This window comes from Diplotaxodon limnothrissa, linkage group LG7 (genome assembly GCF_057381915.1).
Source record: "Diplotaxodon limnothrissa isolate DT_005_m linkage group LG7, D_limnothrissa_male_GT1.1, whole genome shotgun sequence".
Taxonomy (NCBI): Eukaryota; Metazoa; Chordata; class Actinopteri; order Cichliformes; family Cichlidae; genus Diplotaxodon; species Diplotaxodon limnothrissa.
The window spans coordinates 65,207,908-65,225,041 of NC_140602.1; the positions used below are offsets into that span (position 1 = coordinate 65,207,908).

Below are 17,134 nucleotides of genomic sequence, written 5' to 3' on the forward strand. Positions count from 1 at the left end.
TTATAGTTTCACTACAGCTTGGAGAGTAGCCGGCCAGTGTTTGTAGAACATTTCCATTTAAAGCACAACCACAGCAATATGCTAGCACCCACACCAATCACAAGTATGTTTTGTTAATAATATCAAGTGGCTGCCAGAGGGTCTGTAAGCCTCTGTGACTGGGGCTTTAGCAATTATTTTCCCAGCAACTGCCATCAAGCTCCAGCAACCACTCACAACAGGTAGGGGAATACTAATTTTTCCCTCATGACCGGTTGGGGACCAGTCTCTAAGCCTGTGTGGCTGGGGCCTTAATCACTTGATCCTACATCGTCACATGTTCAAAATGGCAGACAAGTTAACATCATGTGGTTAGTGGTCATGTGTCTGTAAAACCACAACAGCATTCCAGAAAGTTGTAGCATCAATGCCAAAGAAAACTGAGGCCCAACAGCTTTTTAAGACTGTTTATATGTCTTTATGTTGTTAAGCAGTAAGAAATAGGTTGCTTTTATAATCAACAGAGGAAGACAGAATAAAACAGTACCAAAAATCCAAAAATTCATTTTTATTTAAGATAATTTCATTTAAAAACACTCAAAGCAGCATTAAAATAAAACATGAAAGTTTTTTGCTAAAGAAAACCAAACTTACAGATATTTAATTTGCATTCATTTGTATTATAAACAAAATAACATTTAACGCCCGAGGACCGAGAGAATAGTATGGCAGTTTGCATCAGCATTAAAACTCATGTAAACACATTCATCTTTTCATGAGATGACAATTTGATGGCATTTTGACTCACAGCCCTTTACAGTGAATTGCAGACAGATTCACAGTAGTTAACAAAATGATGAATCCACTTTGGGCACGCTGCTTTCAGGATGTCACAGCTAGTGGTATGCCTTACTGGAGCAAGGCCAGAGATATCTGCAAGTTTCAACAAAAGTACATGAGAACTCCCACTCTGTGGACTTCCAGTTTTCCTACACGGCGGTTCAAAGATAGTCCAGAATGAGTGAAACTTTAGACCAAAAATTAAATTTTGTGGAGTGAAGATTTTTCCTCTTGACATTTTCTTTATGCTTGTGATAAAGGGGATCAAGAAGTGAGTAAATTTTTAGAATAGTCCTGATTTCAAATTGTAATAAATTACCTCTGTGTAACACTTGGGGACAACAAACAACATTCCAGCACTGACATTTGAATTTCACAGATGAAGCGAGCAACAGCAGCCGTTTCTAGCAGCAGTTTTCTGATACCAGTCGTCTTCCTCAACCACGATAACCATTTGATTCTTAAACACACAGAAAGTGAATCCCATGTTAAAATGTACATTTTTACAGCAATAAAAAAACTAAACAAAAATATCCGGTTACAGCCTCCTGTTTTGGTCTTCATAGAAGTTTCTTTAATTTAATACTAGAGAAGGTTGCAGCTGCTTGCATTGCCAGGTGTCCCAACACAGGAAGCTGCCGCCCATCTGTGTTTGCTGGGCTTTACCTTCTTTAGTTTAAGTCTCGGAACTGGACCTCCACAGTGTTTGTGCTGTCGGTGCCTTGCTTACAGGGTGGTGTAGTCTGTCCAAGAAGTTGGTGCTTTAGTTTTGGTGAGTGAAATTCAACCGTTGTATTTGTCTGTTACTTAGCACTAATTAGCTTCAAGTCTGACAATATTAGGCTAATGAATTCCCACTCCAAACAAGATCACGATCATTTTGGTTCCAAAAATTTACACAGTGGTACCAAAATGCTGATTTTGAGAATTCAACACGAGGAGTAAGCGGCCCATCCATTTTTATATACAGTCTATGCTTTTACCATTCACTGTGGACTGTCTTGCTACTGCTGTTTGCTGCTTTTTTAGCTGAGCTCCAGCCAACTGTACAATGAGACAAATAGGAATGGAACGGCTCCCCTAGATATCTGTGGTTTCAGTCTGTGCAGCAGCTCCATGGCAGATTCCATTTCTCTGGTGTTAATTAGTGCCTGAGCATACATAAATATATTTTATTTGATCCAAAGAAAAGTGAATAAATTTAAAATATGCACAAGAGTTTACAGTCACATAAAGTGACTCATAGTGAAATACTTAAAGCATTTTTCTGGTTTTATAACAACTCACGCTGTGCAAGAGTCTCCAGAAAAACTTTTGACTCCTTCCATGTGCTATCCAGTGAAGATACAGTGTTACAGTAATAACCAATCTGTCGCAACAAGTCCACTCTTATGGCTAGCAGCCACAAATAAGGCAGTTTGGTTTGTGATGAGTGCAGGCATTCAAGGCAGTGGCTCACATTATCAGAGGTGGTTAAGCATATCATACATCAAGTTTCAGGTCAGTATCAGCATGGGACATTGCAGTCACACTTCTGAGTGTTGAGAAAAGTTGGCAGAAAAGTTATTAACCCTCGTGGCTATACGGGAAGCCATTATCTAAGGGTCAATTTCTTTCTAACACGATCAAGTCTTACAATCTTCGTCAGTGTTTCAAGATTCCTTCAACATTTTTCAGACTTGTAGCTTTGCAAAAAAAAGCCAAAAGCAAACTATTGTGGGAACCTGTTTTCCTTCTAATCTGTCCTCTTCAGAGTGAGATCCTCGGTTTTCAGCCATCACTCCTGCTTCTCTTGGCCCCAGCTATCATCCATGCGGGCCCAGTGGAACTCATAGCCCTTGGAGAGCACAAGGCTCTCGAGGTCCCTGTCCTCAGCCCTCTCCTTGAGCCTCTGCTCCTCCAGAATAGAGACCAACATGTCTCGTTTCTCCACTGTTCTCATGATCTCTGCGAGGATCACCTGTTCCTCCTGCAGCTCTGAGGCACTCTTCTTTGTATCTAAAAAGAGTAGGAGGAAGACAGAAATAAGAGCAAGCTATATTATATCAGACTGCAGCGCTGTGTGCTCAAGGCCGTACCCTCTACTGCCATTTTGCGTCGCAGATCCTGCTGCAGCCGACTCTGTGTGTCCTCCAGCTCCAGCTCCTGAGCGCTGAACACAGGAGAAAATAGTGAGACCTCTACATGTGAGAAAAGGGAATTGCTTTCATAATGCATTCGCTTACAAGATCATGAGTTCAGACTCATAGCGTGCCAATCTGTTCTTCTCTAGGACGAGCTTAAACCAGGACTGATAGAGCTGGGCCTCGTCACTGTCGTCCGTCTGAGGAGATTCTGTAAAAGGGAAAGAGGGAACGATGTAGGGAGGAAAAAAGAGGTTTGATAGGGATCAAAAAAGAAGAAAGACATTTCAGAATTTATATCAATTATTTAAAAACCACTGCAAGAACTTCAATGACATACACATCATGTCACAGGGTCATATACTATTCACAGGAACACAAACAGAAGCTTGTATTGTAGAAAGATGAAGCAACAATAAAGTCCCTAGTGTCTATTGTGAGCACAGCCATTAACCGTATGTAGAGGCTTTTAACCAGACCAGGATTACAAGGCAGTGCTTTTCTCTAAATGGTCTGAAGTATGGGCAGTGCAATTAAACAGAACGAGAAGGAAAAAAAAAGAATGAAGCTTTCACTGTGGAATTCCATTGAGCTGTAGAGTAGAGTGAATCAAGGTGTTATGGTACAGACTTCTGTCAAATAAAAGCAGCTACGCAATGCTGAGACTCACAGGTTTGTAAGGCACTGGTCTGAATGTACCTGTTTCTCCTCTTATGATCTTTTCTATGGCCACTCCTCTCTCCTCCAGGTCCCTCTGCTTTTCTCCGACTTCCTCCAACTGTCTCTGGATCACCTGTGCAACGCAACAACGTCGCCGTATGACACATGTAGTTAGATGTGATCAAAGGAGATTAATCAACGGAGAAATCGTTCTTTGAAATTTCTGCTTTCCCCTCCATACAAAGGATCTAAATTGATTTGTGGTGTTCACAAATAAAATTAGCCCTTCTTTCTCTGAAGTGTCCTTGTTATTCTGGGTAATTCTGAGAACTTGTAATGAACAAGTTTAAAGGCCCCATTTCTTTTATAGAAAACACTGCCGTTCTTCTTTTTTTTTTTTTTTTTAATGCAATTTTTCAATTCTGTGAGCACTACAAACAATGTTCCATTTGCCATCCTTGTAATGGGGTTTTCGAAGAAATCTCAGAGACTGATATCAGCAGGGACCGTCTGCAGGGAAAGGAATATTGTGACATTCTTTGGGAAATAAACAAGGATAACAAACTGAAGGAAAAACCTGAAGCACCGACTCTTACAGTGAGGAGTGCTTCTGTTTGTGAAAGGTCACTGCAAATAAACATTAAGCTGGTCATTTTTATCCTTTGATGAAACATTTCCGTCACGGTGGGAGTAGCCTTTTCCCGGGTGATGATGCCCTCATCCATAGGGCAAACAGACTCCCTGAAAGGTTTGATGGAGAATGGAAATGATGTTTGGGGGGACGTGTTAGACAGCAGTCTTCCCCACTATAATAATAATAATAATAATAATAATAATAATAATAATAATAATAATAATAATAATGGATTGCATTTATGTAGCGCTTTTCTAGAAAAGCGCATCCGTGTGGTAGAGCTCAGGAGACGTGAAGAATCACTGCCAGCAAACATTGACGTCTGGTGTCACATGGTGGCCCACTACCTTATTAACATATGTTATATTGATTTTTTTTCCCCAATTTGTTCATGCCTGAGTCCTTTTATATAATCAGATGCATATCAGAATCAGAATCAGAATGGGTTTATTGCCAGATGTTGAGGTTTACAACATTAGGAAATTGCTGCGGTGCTTCAGTGCAAACAATAAGAATTAAAGTGCTATGTAGAAAGAAAGATATGTGCATGAGATATACATGAGATATATACATGAGAATAAGAATTACGAGTGCTACGTAGAAAGATATATACATGAGTGCAGGTGGTGATCAGTGCCAAACATGAAATGATGCAGTGACACAGCGTAGGGTCATGTGTTAGTGGCGGGGACAGTCATGTGGTTATTGTTCATGTGTCCAACAGCAGAGGGGAAGAAACTGTTCTTGTGGCGAGAGGTTCTGGTGCGAATGGACCGGAGCCTCCTGCCTGAGGGGAGCAGGTCAAACAGACTGTGTCCAGGGTGAGAAGGGTCAGCTGAGATCCGGGCTGCCCGCCGCAGTGTCCTGGAGGTGTACAGGTCCTGCAGAGATGGGAGTCTGCAGCCAATCACCTTCTCAGCAGAGCGCACAACACGCTGCAGTCTCTGTTTGTCACTGATAGTGGCTCCAGCGTACCACACGGTGATGGAGGAGGTGAGGATGGACTCGATGATTGCAGTGTAGAATTGCATCATCGTCCGTGTTGGCAGGTTGAATTTCTTCAGCTGCCTCAGGAAGTACATCCTCTGCTGGGCTTTCTTGATGACGGAGGTGATGGTGGGCTCTATATATGGTGGGCTATATATAAATACTCAAATAGCATCATTATTAAATTCCTTTAGAGTGGCTCCATTTGTTACTAGTCAAAGCATTTTTCCATAGCCTGCCCTGTTTTATTCCTTTTCATTCTTTATGGCCAAGAACCAGCTGGTGTCATATGTGAAATGAGAAAATCCTAATAAATACCACACCCAACCACCTGAAAACTGGTTGAATGCGAGCTCTAATTATTTCTTCTCATGGTTGGATTGATGGGGATTTTGTCACAACTGATTGGATTGTGAATGCAGAAAAGTGCCATCAAATTTTGATCCACCGTGCAATGCCATCGGAAAACATCTGATTAGCAACAGCTTTGGGTTTCAGCATGACAATGGTCCCAAACACACTGGCAAAGCAGTCAAAGCATGTTGGGACAGAAGAACATACAACAGAACACCACGAGTCATGGATGGGCCTCCCCACAGCCCGGATCTCAACACTATCAGAACCTAACATATTACTTATGTTAGGGGGAAACTGGCACGGGGTATTGCCGTCCTGGGGAAAACAAAGCAAATCTTGGATCAGAAAGCACTGCACATATTATACTGTGCTTTACTACTACCATATATGAGCTATTGTGTAGAGGTCTGGGGAAAACACATACAAAAGTAATACACAACCAATAACCATAACGCAGAAAAGAGTCATTAGATTAATAAATAATGCAGGGTACAGGGACCATACAAATGCACTCTTTATCAAAATGCAAGCCATAGAATTTCAGGACTTGGTGAAGTTTAAAACAGCACAAATAATATATAAAGCAAGAAACAAAATGCTTCCAAAAGAAATGCGTAAATTGTTTATAGAAAGACGAGGGGGGAGGAAATGGAATTTAAAAATACAAAGTGCTAGAACAACTTTAAAAAGTATGTCTATCTCAATAGTGAAGAAAGTAACAACATAAACCAGTTTAAAATAAAATATAAAAAAATAATTTTAAACATATATAAGAATAAAGAAAACGGGGTTGACCCAGGACAGTAACTGAAGTGATGTTTTGGTTTATTGTGAATCTGCTAATTTACATATTCTGTCTTTTATTATATGAAAGAAACTATATTGTGATGATTTGTGTTTTGTTTTTCCTTTTGTTTCATTGTTTGTTTGATTTAAGACTAAAAGAAAACTAAATGAATGAGATGAAAAATTTGTGGGGGTAGGGACTAATAAGTGTATACTTCTGTTTACTCCTTTTCAAACAAAAGAATGGAATGATATCACGAAATGATGGTGAATGTACACGTTTGAAATAAAAATGAACTGAACTATTCAAGCAGTTCTAACGGTGAGGTCTGAATCCTCTGGACAGAAATTGGGACTGGGACTATACAATGAAGACTATAGAAAAAGCTGCCAAAGAGATTTAAGACTGTTTTTGATGATACAGGCAGTCATACCAAATATTGATTATCAAGCTCAAAAGAACTGCACAGAATCCGTTTTAGACTTTATATTTCTTTGTATGTTTTCATATGTTTAAATAAAATCAATGCACCTACTTATTATAAAATTAATAAGAAACGAGGGGTGGCTCAACATTTTTGCACAGCACTAAAGATATAAATGTGCTCATAGACATAAATTAACTTTTGACTACAGCAGAAAGTTGAAACATAATAACACCTCTCTGTTAAAGTCATAACTGCTAGATATTCAGTGTCATCAGTGTGGGCATACTCTCAGATAAAAACATCGTGGATCTTTTTGAGCGAGCAGCAAACCTTTGTACTGTAAAAGCATCAGGTAAATGTAAAATGTATAACTATGACTGGTAGCAAAAAGCTCTTCAGTCAGGGGTTTTTACATTTTTGTCAGGTCAGACCAATGCACAGCTTTCCAGCACAAATCTCTCTATTAACCACAGACTGAATTTAAAAGGAAATTACGATACCTGAGCTCTGTGAAGCCTCTTTAGCTGTTCTCGTTTAGCCTGTTGGGCCACTGTCTTTTCCTGCTTCCTCCTCAGTTTCTCTGAATGCAGCTGGGACAGGAAGCGTGGAACATTTCACAAAATGTACACATGGAAAAAACCAAAAAACAAACCCAGTACACGCGGGAATAACTGGAATGTGCCGTGTCTCACTCAACAGGAATGTACAAACCTTCTGACTGGATACCAGGTTTTCATTTTCATCATCACTTGAGGAGGGCTCCTCCAAATTCTGCTGACTGGATGCTGGATATGTAAGAGTGAAAAGTTAAAAAGTGAGGATAATTAGAAACTCTTAGCATTTTAGATTTGCAAGAGGAAAAAAAAGAGCCTTTTTGGATTATACAGATAAACTTTAAAAGTCAGCATGAAATTTTACTATGATAATCCCATGGATGAAAAATTCTTCTAGGTGTTCAGAAGCCTGCACTCCAAAACACAAAAAATTGGCTCCAAAAAGTATGGAAACCACACAAGCATGAAGCAAATAAGCAATAAAGGGGGCCAAAAACCTCTTCCTTCTTTTCAGCAGTGGATACTGAAATTAAACATGGCAAGACTTTTAAATAAGGAGGCTTGAGATTGCTCTAAACCCTCAATTTCAGATGGCTTTCTCTATTGCTGGAGCTGTACAACACAGAGCAGAGGAGCTTAACGTGGTCATCTCAGGCACACAGCTCTGAGTGTGGGCAGTAAACCCCACCCGCCCGCTGTTTGAGCCTTCTGTCTATGAGGGGCAGCCAATTACAAGAAAGCTAGCCTAAATGGAGGGTGGTATTAAAGGAAAAGGTGCTAAAGGCTTGTTTCACACAGTGGATGACCAGATGGGCTACACTAAGGGCTAGGGTGTGCAAATCATGCAAAACTACTTTTATTACACCCAGTAGAGAAATCAGAGACCTAAAAATGAGGAGAATAGATCCCCTTTAAACCTCAAAAACACACGTTTAGTAAAACAAGGTCCTTTGATTCTGTCTGGAGGGTTTTGTTTAGTTCACTTCTCTGATCATCAGACATTATTGCAGTTGCAGCTGCCCACTGACCTGAGTTAAAGTGCGGAACTTGTAAATTGGATCAAGCTAAAGGCAAAAAATCCAGAGGATTTAAAGCACTGTTACAAACAAGCTTCGGAGTCCCTACACTAACCTTTGTTTCTGAGGTTAGAGAGGATGTTTGTGATTTCCTTTTGAACCTCCTGGTCTTTCCCTTCACTCCCAGACAATTCCCTCTTCCTCAGCCTCAAGGAAGAGAACAAGTTGACCCTTTTGCGTGCAAATGGGCCAATGTCATCAGCGAACACCTCTCCAGAGTCTTTACGGCCCTTTAAGGACACCTGCTGCAACAGGGAAGGCAGGTCCTGCCCCGCCCCCCATGGATCTGCCCAATGAGCTTCACGCATGCTGGCCTGGTCCTCTCGGGATGACTCTGGCGCTATGGCACTGAAGCGTGAGCTAAAGCTAAACGCTCCCTCGGACATGGGTCGCCGTTTGCGGGGACCGTCGTGTTTAGGTCTCCTGTTAAAGCAGAGGAAAAGTATCAGAATTTAATCTGATTTGAAGCCCATAGAGAGCAGTAGAGAAGACAGCTTGGTTTATATAACAGCAAACTATGAGCCAAGTATTTTATACATTATGACTGCAGTGTTGGAGCTGCTGAGTTGATTGGTCCCGCTAAATGTCCTCCTGAAGGCGTTGGCTATAGCCTGGAAGGCTGAGGGGGATGAAGCTGAAGTTTGGCTCGGGGAAGCCTCCCCGCTCTGGATCGAGTTTCTCCGAGGCTCATCTAGTTGTGCCTCTGCCTGTACCTGATAAAACATGAGAGGAGAGGATAAATGTATTCAATATAATGTAGGATTAATTCCTCTTATATCTCTCACATCACTGTCCGTGAGCCATTCTACATAGCATAGAAGGAAAAGATGAGAAAACTATCTTTCATATCCAGGCTCATCTTCTCTCAGGTTAATAAACAGATCAAATCTCCACCTGGTCCTTATGTTGTGGTGCGTTTTCGGTGGTTGTGCTAACGGGAGTTCCCTCTGGGTTGACCTCCACGTCCCAGTTCAGAAACTTCTCTTTGGCAGAAAAGGACAAGGCCAAGCGTTTCCTTGGCGTAGATGTTCTGCAGACGGCCGAGCGCTCCTCACTCGTCTCATTTACCTCTGGAGGATTCAGGGTATCCACTGAGGTTTTGGAACTGCTGTCCGAGTGCTGAAAGAAGAGCAGAAAATAGTCTTTTTTGTTCACACTGTGCAACGTCAATGAATTACACAGACACCCTTGCTCTTAGTTATATTCCTTAAAAACAAGACCGTTCTGTATCCAGTGAATGTAAATTAGTCATAACATACAGGTTGTTTTTCTGCTGAAGTGATCTCCTCATAGTCAGAGTCGGCTTCAGGGACGGTATCAGGTCCGTCTTTGTCCAGCTGTGAGCTTTTGGGATAGCGCTTGATGAAAAGCAGAGGGAAGGCTACATAAAGAGACACAACAGGGAACACTTTACAACAAAAAAATATGCAAATACTGCAACCATTTTTCTGTTACCCAGCAACTATTAATTTACCTGAATATAATACAGGCACGAAACACTGTCTTTTTTCTTTTAGGTTCAGCATGCAAATGGAAAATGTGAAACACATCAGACATCAAAACTTCAGCTTCACATTACTTCTTACATCTTTAAAATGTGAATGATGCCACTGAAGTGACTGACACAATTCAACAGGGTTCTTACAGCTTAATGCAAGTTGTATGAATTTTAACACCAACTTTACAATATCCAGAATTAAAGGGAAGAAGTGCACCAGGTGGCAGCTCTGAAATAAAGCCACTGTTAGCATCCACAATAAGCAGATCCGAGGTAGTGTGCTAATCCAAAATGGCTGATGTTTTGGCTTTCTTATCTGAAATGTATGCAAACATATGTGCATCCTATGGGATTCCACTGCAAAGATTTCCACTGTGCACTTAATACAGCACACCTCTTAAAGAGTGGCTGGTACCACTTCAGTCATGCAGCAAAAACTTGGTTCAAAGCGCAATTTTCTTTCAATCTGTGCAGTCAGTACAATATGATAAATTGACCTGCATTTACACAACGCTTTAATCCTAGTCGCTCACACACTGAAGGGCACACGAGGGGCAGTTTGGGGTTCAGTATCTTTTCTAATGACAATCCTTGGAAAAGATCTTGAATAATCAGACCCCAACTTATCTTAAAGACCTCATATCACCCCAATAGAGCACTTTGCTCTCAGACTGCTCTATTGGGGTGATAAGACTGTTGGCTTACTTGCGGTTCCTAAATTTTTAAAAGTAGAATGGGAGGCAGAACCTTCAGCTTTCAGGCCCCTCTTCTGTGAAACCAGCTCCCAGTTTGGATTGGGGAGACAAACACCCTCTCTACTTGTAAGATTAGCCTTTAATCTTTCTTTTTTGATAAAGCATATAGTCAGAGCTGGACCAGGTGACTCTGAATCCTCCCTTAGTTATGGGCTGCTGGGGGACTTCCATGATGCACTGAGTGTTTCTTCTTCACTCCCTATGTGTTTACATGCCACTCTACATTTAATCATTAGTTATTATTAATCTCTGGCTCTCTTCCACAGTGTCTTTTATCTTGCCTCCCTCGCTCAGCCACAACCGGTTGTGCCAGATGGCCGTCCCTCCCTGAGCCTGGTTCTGCCAGAGGTTTCTTCCTGTTAAAAGAGAGGTTTTTTTCCCCCCACTGTCGCCAAGGGCTTGCTCATAGGGGGTCATCTGATTGTTGTGGTCTTTACCTTACAATATAAAGCACCTTAGATGACTGCTGTTGTGATTTGGTGCTATATATTATTAAAATTGAATTGAATGGAATAGAGTAATATTTAGCTTTGTCCAACTCACAGCCAGTCAGTAAATCATTTCAAACCAGTTAGTTTTAAATTTTAAAAGTCCAGTGTCTGACAAAAGTATGCTAAGATATCACAATTCAATTGAAAGATTGATTTAAGAGATTTAACACAAAGTAAGCCCCTTGTTTCTGTTAAGACCTTTTCGTAAATGTGACAAATGAAAATACCTGCTGCAAGTTATTTTTAGAAACCTGTATCTTAGGGTTCGCTAACTAACGACAGATTAATGAGTACAAGTGTAGGTGTGTAGTCTTCAAAAGCAGTGTGAGCCAAACCACCTTGAAACAGGTGGCAGATTGAATAATGCTAAAAATATATGTATGAACTGTAAGCAGCCATAACCACAAAACAAAATTATCAACCTGACACATAAAGAAGGAAAACTTTGTTTTCTGAGGATTTGTCAGTCATGGCTGCAGTTAGGAGGAGGAATACTGTCTGTCCATCACGTCACAGGAATCAAATCACTCTGCAGAAAACAACAAACAGCCCAGAACACTACAAAGTTGGGAAACAGTGACCTCTAGTGTTGAATACATTGGATGACAGTTTATCAACTACATAAAAACCACAAGCCTACAGTAACTGTAATTGGGCACTTTCCCCACTGACATCTGGTTTGTCACATCACGTTATTTGTGCACAGATATTGTAGAGTGAAATGTTTTATCAGTAACAGCCTGCACTGTAAAAACAACTAAGTAAAGTCTCACAACCAAACTATTAATAGCTGTCAGACAAGAAACAAGTTTTCGGTTCTCATTGAAACGATGACGACAACAACAGGAAGATTGATGATGATGGCAGAGGCAAGACCGGAGTGAAAATCTGAGCTACTCACTTGCTCGAATCTTCCGCTTCCATCTGTTGTGTTTGTGTTTGGGGTTACAGTGATCTGCAAAACAAGGGAAGAATTTCTATAAGTTGCAAAGGTTAACATTAAGCAGAAATGAATTAAACACAGAAAAAATGAAATGAAGGCTGATTAAGTGAATGTAGGGAATGCTGTCAGGTAAGAATTTGGTGTGGAACAGATCAGGTGTGGGTCACATGAAAAAGCTCATCTCACCAGGTAAGAAAAAGAACATTTTAATAATAATGTGCGACATTTTTGAAAAAGTTGGAATATGGTGTGAAATGTAAATCCAAACAGAATGCAATAATGTGAAACTAATTTAAAGGCGTATTTCACAGAAAATAGCACAAAGGTAATATATGACATACCATTTGTAAAATATGTGATATTTTAAATTTGAAGCTAGCAACGTGCTTCTAAAAAGCTGGGAAGGGCTTTTTCATGCATTCCTGCAAGCCTTTGGTTTGCTGTAAAGGAAACACATTTTGCTTCCTTTCTTTATTTTAACAAAGAGCTTCTTAAACAGGTGGAAAAATATCCATTAGAAGTGGTAATAAATGGATTTGAGTGATATCAGATTGCTCAGTGACACTTGATGAGCTGCACATTTAAAGATTGCACACAATGTCATCCTTTTTAATCACGTGTTGGATCTGTATATGATGAGTTTTGATAAATTATGTTTTTTCATATTGTGAAATGTCCTGCGAAACAAACTAAGCACACCAACGTTATGTTATTCAAACGTCGCATGAAAGTTCTGGGAAGTTTTGTGCAGGTAAACAGCTTAGTTTGCAGGACTGTGGTGAGTTCGCAGTAAAGCCCTGTGTTGGACTGGTAAGGTCAGAGTGTTGGGTTACATCAAGTGTAGCACAGATTCATTTACATTTAAGTTGATGATGCTTGGATTCATTCACTGAACTCAGTCGTTATAACAACTTAACGTCTGGTGTAAAGACAATAAAATGGAACAGAACTGAAACATCTGCTTACATCTGGTTGAATTCAGTTGTGTAAATCCACAAAGAGTGTCTGCACTCACGTAATAATATTATATTGTATTATATTAAAAAAGCAGAAAGTCCAGTTCCTGTGTCCTTTTTCACTTTTACTTGAGCAACAAAGTTGAACCAGTGCTTTAACTTTTACTGGAGTATTTTTCAACACACTTCTACTCACAGTATGTCTGTACTTTTCCACCCCTGATGTGGACAGACTGTTACAGTGGTGTGGGACAAAAACTATAAAATCAGTCACACCCCTGTCTCCCACACATAACCGGAGGAGGGTCTCCAACACAAACAAAGTAAAGTCACGAGTTAGAGTTCAGCCAGTTTGAGATTCTCCCTCAGGGAATATCATGCTATGAATGAAACAACAAACATAAACTTTGGGGATTTAAAAAGCCATCCGAGCAACTGGAAATCGTTGTTTTTCCTCCAGCCTACCATCCTCATTTCTTCAAAAAAAAGAAAATCGCACTGACCTTTGGAAGAGTCCTGGCTTTGACCTTTTGCTGCGGCGGTATCTTGCGTTTTGGATTTTACTAAACAGGAAGCATCGTGAGCTTCCACTGCCACATCCACATCGTCGGGAACTTTTTTATCAAGCGGTTCAGAGAGTGAACTGGAGGCCTCGTCTGCAAGTAACAACGGTATGCAGCCATTACATTCAAGTTCGTGTTAAACTAATCAGCGGTGCAATGTTATTAAACAGCGCGTTTTGCCTGTGATCTTAAGAACAGACTTAAGAACTTCAGCACAAAAAAGTTGACAGTTACAAGAACTGAACTACTAGTCCTGCATCTCAAAGTAAAGATGCTAGGCGCTAATTAAGCATTGCAAAATTAAACAGAACTATTCTTAAATTCAAGAATTTAATCTGAAGCATATTTTGGCTTCTTAGGGACACAGAAGCTGTTTAAACACACAGAGTGAGACGAGTTCAGTCAGACAACCAGAAATGTGCTGCTTCACGCGCACACGACTGGTTTGTTTAAGCTGCATTTTCCCATCTCTCCCCAATTTCTACATGCAAAATATCTACATGGACTGTTGAGCTCGAAGCTTGAACGACTAACTACACAGTGCTGCTGTAAGAAGTAAAAGGTAAAGGTGAGTGGTCTGACTGAACTGCAACTTCACAGAAAATCTTCATTTCCATACAGGCATAGATAAAATACACAGTCACATATTCATGAGTACTCACAGAGTAACGAAGTCAACATTGTACAGAAGGGGATTCCACTTGGTAACAGCAAAGAAATGAAAAGATGTCGGTATAACCACAGGTATAAATGGGCCCCTAGGTATTTTTCTTATTTTTAACACTGATGGCACCAGTTATCCATTTTTGGTTTGGCTCAAAAAAATTTACTTGAAAGGTTTGGGATCAAGTGAAAGTGAAACAATAATAATAATAATTTAAAAAACAAAAAACAAAAAAAACCTTTAAAGCTAGGATTCAGAGATGTCAAATTTGAAGGAAAGGACAGAGAAGACCCGCTAGCAGAACCCATGAGAAAGCTAACAGAAGATTCACTTCAATTCTGTTTAGGTCTTGAGCTTTTTCCAATTATATGCAAGCTTTTGCATGAACCTTGTTCTTCCTTGTTTGCCTTTACAGTTATTATTGTTATTAATAGCCAGCATTTTTTGTCACCTTCTCAAAAAGCTCAAGTTAATGGTTAACAAAAGCTGTGATCGTGAACATGATTTGTGTGGGTGATGTTAGCATAAAAGAAAAAAGATTTCCTATAAAAGAAGTTGTTTGTTTTTAATTTAACTGCTCAATTATGAGACAACCCCTGTTCAACTGTAACAACAAATGATGACGCGAGTAATTTATGCAATCAAACTGATTTATTTTGAAATATATTTACAGCTTATAAATATCATAAATTAGCATTTTTACAGGAATTCTCAATGTGGAAAAAATAAGGCTGGAAGGCTGCGTTGAGATAACATAACTGCGTAACACAGACAGTAGCCACAAGAAGGTCTGTGGCAGTGTGCAAAAAAAACCAAAAAGCTGCTACTGGGCTGCTTCACTCCTGAGCAAAGACTAGGAGGTACATGAGAGGGACCTGGAGAGGGGCTCTGAGGGGGGGAGGCTTCCTTCTGAAACAGAGGGAACCACAGACAGACCACAGACATGTGGACACGTGTTACCGTCGAACGGGCCTAAGAAGAAGGGAGGCTGCTGCTGTGTTAGAGAACAAATCAATCCAGGGGCATTCACGTCGGTGCTTGGTGTTAGAGGAGTGAGGGACAAGCAGAGCACAACATGAGCATTACGAGGGTTAGCCTGCGCAAACTGGCTAAAAAAAGGTGCTACATATGCATCCGTTAACCATAAGATTATGAAGTTTAATCCAAGGTTTTTAAAAATAGTGGACCTGCAACATTAACCTTTATATGTCCCTTCCCTTAGGTGAACAAATCCAATTAAACCACTAAAAAATAAAAAGGTTAAATTAGATATTTCTATGTATCCAAAGTTTAAATACTTCAAAGAGCAGGTAGGAGCCTGTGTCAAACTGATACAGTCGGCCAATATCAGCCATTAATCCTGAAGCTCCACCAGTACTGGTGTCTGTTGTGTTGCATTATCATATGAGCTTTGGTATCATCACACAGTGATCTGCTCTCTCTGCACCGTTTGAAATTTCTCTCAACACTTTGTGCAGCACATGTAGCACCACGGCTGAGCAGAGAGTCAATCGCCATGTTTCAGTTCAATTTCTGCCTCATTTGTGAAGTACAGTGGTAGAAAGTTGAACAATGGCCCAGCACATTTAATGGGGACCAAACATCGGACACAAAAATCCACCACTGGTTTAACTCTTATATTTATATTGGTCAATAGAAGGCTACATTAAGTTAGCTTATTTCATCTGTAGGCTCTGTGAAGAGAATCCCTACAAATGTTGTTGGTCAGCTGACGTCAAACCAATAGCGCCATCCCTAGATCCATAGACTGTATATAAATGATGAAAGCATTTTGTAAAGCCTCAAACTGAACATTTTTAGCACCTTTTTAAAACCAGAGTTCACAAGCAGAGGGTGGCACTGCACAGCCTGCTAGTTCTGGACACTAAAATATGCAAGATGATCAAACGTCTTTAGTGAGACTTGAAACTGGTGACAATGACCAAAAAAAAGAAATGTATCAGGAAAGTATTTACGAAGGGATCGATCAACGGAGGACTATTTTCCATATTTCTATACAGCTGGACATGTTTTTGCAACTAGAAGATTGACCCCCTGCTGGTCATTCGAATTAATACTGGTTTATTACCATTTCACATTTGTTTCACTTTGCAAGCTCCATCTTTTATATACAGTCTATGCACGGGCCAAACCGCTAGCATGGCTAAAAAGAAAAGCTAATTTCAGTTTGATGCACAGTTTAGATACCAAAGAACTGAAGATAATGGCAGCTTCATCCTTTCATGTAAGTATTCTTGGCGAGTTGTTTGCATGATACTGTTCATTGCATAATATTTAATATAGTATTTAACATACCACAAAGCTGCACGTAACACCTTTATCAACTATAGCATGCGATACGTGTGGTTCATGCTGGTTACTCTGGGTTACACAGAGACAGTACAGAGCTACGAAAGCAGACAAGCTCTTATGGCCAAAGCCAGCCAATCGTCACCTTCACAGGACTCAGCCAATCAGAGGGTGCAGCATTGGAAACTTGAACGGACTGAACAAAATGAAGTGAATGAGACAGAGGAAATGAATTTGGGAGGGGGAGAAAAAAGGAGACAGATAAGATAAAGGAGAATGAATGGAAAGATGGAAAAAATGCACAATATAGTGAGAATTACAGGAAATGGTACAATCAGCACTGAAATTCTCACGTTACGATATTAAGCACTGAATACACCTTAGGTATCATTAACAAAACAGAATATAACAAATAAGGCTCACATTTCACAAAATAAAAGCGCTATATTGTTGCAAAGCTAAAAACAAAGTGAACATTTTCACTGAGTCAAGAACTTCAGTAGGTTTGGATTCAATGACTTTGGCCAACA

At 40.2% G+C, this 17,134-nt stretch overlaps 1 protein-coding gene across 1 annotated transcript in view; it reads right to left on the reverse strand.

Moving 5' to 3' along the window:
• Positions 1-687: 687 nt before the first annotated feature.
• The window catches only part of mical2b (microtubule associated monooxygenase, calponin and LIM domain containing 2b), a 61,969-nt gene continuing 45,522 nt past the window's right edge, over positions 688-17,134 (reverse strand). The window contains exons 26-37 of the mRNA XM_085360134.1: positions 13,571-13,723; positions 12,070-12,123; positions 9,684-9,805; positions 9,319-9,543; positions 8,962-9,137; positions 8,480-8,847; positions 7,506-7,579; positions 7,295-7,384; positions 3,642-3,735; positions 3,045-3,153; positions 2,898-2,971; positions 688-2,817 (exon numbers count right to left, since the gene is read on the reverse strand). Coding sequence (XP_085216260.1) covers positions 2,597-2,817; positions 2,898-2,971; positions 3,045-3,153; positions 3,642-3,735; positions 7,295-7,384; positions 7,506-7,579; positions 8,480-8,847; positions 8,962-9,137; positions 9,319-9,543; positions 9,684-9,805; positions 12,070-12,123; positions 13,571-13,723 — 1,760 coding nt within the window. The 3' untranslated portion in view covers positions 688-2,596. The remainder of the gene's footprint in view (positions 2,818-2,897; positions 2,972-3,044; positions 3,154-3,641; positions 3,736-7,294; positions 7,385-7,505; positions 7,580-8,479; positions 8,848-8,961; positions 9,138-9,318; positions 9,544-9,683; positions 9,806-12,069; positions 12,124-13,570; positions 13,724-17,134) is intronic.